Consider the following 3,321-nt stretch of genomic DNA (forward strand, 5'->3'; position numbering starts at 1 on the left):
ATAAGTCCATGTGCATTTCCAGTTTATAAAGCGCTTTTGGAAAGCCTTAGAGAGCGCTTTCATAAGCGCCCTCTTAGGCCCCCTTTAGAGGGTGCTTTTTTTCCACAAGCGCCCTCTAAGGTCCCCTTTAGTAAACATTAAAATTATAACATACTGCGCGTTTTGTTATTTCACTCTCTGTTATTTTCGTTCTTTTTCACGTTAGGGTTCTCACTGCTACGATTTTCGCTACTTCTAAGGCGTTCTCCTTCCACCTCTGTTAGATCTACGACGTTTCCTCCTTCTATTAATCATTGGAATTCCTCTTGAGAAGAAATTTGGTTTTGGTAAGGTTCTGGTTATTGGCGTCTGGTTTCTTCTATGTGCCAATTTTAAATATGATAACTGTTTTACTTGCTTTTTTTAGTTCAAATTGGATTGGTGTATGTGATATCGGGTTTGGGAGGAAATTTGCTGTGTGTTTTATTCCTCCATTCAATCATCTATGTTGGTGCATCTGGTGCAATATTCGGCTTACTAGGAGTGATGCTATCAGAGCTTTTAACAAATTGGAAAATGCATACTCATAAGGTAAATAAATAGGTTTATAAGTTATTAAGCTCAATGATGGTGTCTAATAGATATATTTTTGTTATTGTTTTGCAGTTTGATGAGATGTTGATTCTTGTTGTGATCATTGTTTTGGACTTAGCTCTTGGAACTTTTCCATTTGGAAGTAATTTTAGTAACATTGGAGGGTTTACATCAGGATTTCTTCTTGGATTTGTCATTTTGACTCGCCGTCAGCATCATTGGCTTAATCTAAACAAGTCTAATACTTCCCAGAAGCAAGAATCTTATCAATATGCGCTTCGGATTATCTCTTTTGTGCTACTTAGTGTTGGGTAGTGTCTCTCTCCTTTTTTTGTTGTTGTTGCTGTTAGGTGAATTACATTGTTATGTACTAGTGTCTCCAATGTGAAAGTGGTTGTTTACAGATTGGTCGGCGGCGGCGTCTTGTTCTTTAAAGGGGTGGACTTGAATGATTACTGCTCTTGGTGCCATTATATAACCTGTGCCCCTCTGAGCTGTAAACCAGGCTACATTTCTTGTGAGGTGAGTGATGTTGCTATGCTACTTCCTTATGTATTTGCTTGATCTATGCAGCTTCTATGAAGCACCGGCATAAAAGTGATTACAACTGATATAACTAATCTTTAGTTCTGTTGACACATATTAAAAGAACCAGTTTCGATTCTGCATATATGGTTAATTTATTTGCCAAACAAATTTTCTTATGATGATTTAATGCTTGAAAAGTTCAACAATGAAACTTGAAATGTTACTGATGCTAACATTTTTGTGATGTAATGCTGCAGTATTACCAGATCGGAAACAAACTTAACGTGACATGTTTCAACAATGGAAGAAGTGGCATTTTTTCTCTGTCAAACCGTAACCCTGACGAGCAGGCTGAAGAACTATGTTATAGCCTTTGCGGTAAATAACCAGACACAGAAATACAACATCTCTTAGGGAGATTTCATTCAATAAACTTATGTATATGATTTGTTCTTACTGCTGCTGCTGACAATAAGAATGAGTCATTGTGGTTGTTGCCATAGTTGTTATCTCGTTATATATATTTCTCCTTGCTATGAAATTACTGTAGGATGTATATTTATAAGTTTGTCTGAAGGAATATTATATCAAATGATTCATATATTAGAAATGATCATAATGAGGGTATTTGGATCAATCCAACCGTCCGTGTTGTTAAGAGACATGTAGAACATATTCCAACCAAGAAAAGAAAGAGAACTTAGTGAAAAAGGTACAGGTCAAATGATTTTAATTGTTTTCTTTATTACAGGTAAAATGGCTTTTATTACAGCAAATCGAGTCAGTTGCATCAAAAAAAAAAGGTATAAACACAATTATATGATATTTATGCATAGAAAATGTTAATTCTTGATCTTATACTTCACCTAACTAATTTTATGATATTTTAGGTTCATGCTATTGATATTGAACAAAAAGAGGTTGTTGCTAAGAAGACTGCGGCTAGCAAAAAAAACATACATCTCAGAGATGCTTTTGCTACTTAGTTTTATTTCTTTTTAAGTTATGAATTGGTTGTATATTTAGAATCTTTAGAAGTTAAACGATTATATATCAGTGGATTGTTGTATATGTATGGATTGTTGTATATAAGGCTTGTTGAATGCAATGTGTGAAAAAGGGCTTCAAATTATACAGTTTTAGGTGTACTGCTTCAATATACAGGTTGTCTAAAATAAATAAAAAAATATAGCGCTTTTTAAAAAAAAATTTAAATAACCACCCACTTTAGAGGGCGCTTTCCAAAATAAGCGCCCTCTAAACCCTTTAAATTTCCACTTTAGAGGGCGCTTTCCAGTAAAAGCGCCCTCTAAACCCTTAAAAGTTTCCACTTTAGAGGGCGCTTTCCAGTAAAAGCGCCCTCTAAACCCTTAAAAGTTTCCACTTTAGAGGGCGCTTTCTTTAAAAAGCGCCCTCTAAAGTGGCCCTTAAAGGGCTTAAAGAGCCACTTTAGAGAGCACTTTCACCAGGAAAAAAAGCGTTGTCTTTACCTATGCCAGCGCCAGATTAGAGGGCGCTTTAAAGCGTTGTTATAGGCCAAAAAAGCGTCCTCTTTTCCCTTATTTGGCGTAGTGTTACTCGCCGCTTGGGGATTTAACTATGAACGTTCTTTTTTGCATTCATAAATCAAAACAAAATTTATTTTGAAAAAAAACATTTTTTTCAAATATTCGTTTCAAGAATTTTTATCAAAATAAAAATGATATTTTTGCGGAGCAAAAATAAAATAAGGATTGCCAATAAATGGATAAGTCTCAAATTTTATTGATAGAATGGTGACTGCAAATGGAGTGATCCCATGGATATTTACAAAGTTAGAAAAATGGTAATATGGGAAAAGGCTAAATTAAAATACAATGAAACTATTCTCCCTAACAAATTTGAATTCCAGATGTATTTAGGCTTCTGATAAGAGCCAGTTGAGAGCTTTGACAGGCAGGCGTTGGTTCAAGTGATCCAATCTGATCTGATGCAGTTACTTGCCATAATCCTTTGTTTTGCCTAGATTACCTTTTCAGGTTTTCAATATACCAGGATAATCATTTTCTGTTTATGTCTCTAATTTTTGCCTGGACCGCCCTTTCGAGTTTTCAGTCCATCGAGACGCTCATTTTTGCCTAATCCGCCTTTTTGGGTTTTCGATTTAGCGAGCTATTATTTTATTTTTCTAGGCGAAGTATTTCTTGATTGCGTCAGTATTCACAGGTCGTGGGAGCTCCT

General features: G+C 35.3%; 1 protein-coding gene across 1 annotated transcript; it reads left to right on the forward strand.

The window, feature by feature from the left end:
- The first annotated feature begins 286 nt into the window (after positions 1-286).
- Positions 287-1,487, forward strand: LOC127112143 (RHOMBOID-like protein 1). Its single transcript, XM_051046268.1, has 5 exons — positions 287-326; positions 407-570; positions 646-884; positions 978-1,095; positions 1,359-1,487. The coding sequence occupies exons 2-5, from the start codon at positions 526-528 to the stop codon at positions 1,485-1,487; spliced, it is 531 nt and encodes a 176-aa protein (XP_050902225.1). The 5' UTR covers positions 287-326; positions 407-525.
- Positions 1,488-3,321: the final 1,834 nt, after the last annotated feature.

The sequence above is a fragment of the Lathyrus oleraceus genome, unplaced genomic scaffold (assembly GCF_024323335.1).
Source record: "Lathyrus oleraceus cultivar Zhongwan6 unplaced genomic scaffold, CAAS_Psat_ZW6_1.0 chrUn0042, whole genome shotgun sequence".
NCBI lineage: Eukaryota > Viridiplantae > Streptophyta > Magnoliopsida > Fabales > Fabaceae > Lathyrus > Lathyrus oleraceus.

Coding starts and splice junctions, on each gene's coding strand:
- LOC127112143 (XM_051046268.1), top strand. CDS start 526: ATGCTATCAGAGCTTTTAACAAATTGGAAAATGCATACTCATAAG. Junction 571..645: donor GGAAAATGCATACTCATAAG/GTAAATAAATAG, acceptor ATTGTTTTGCAG/TTTGATGAGATGTTGATTCT. Junction 885..977: donor TTTGTGCTACTTAGTGTTGG/GTAGTGTCTCTC, acceptor GGTTGTTTACAG/ATTGGTCGGCGGCGGCGTCT.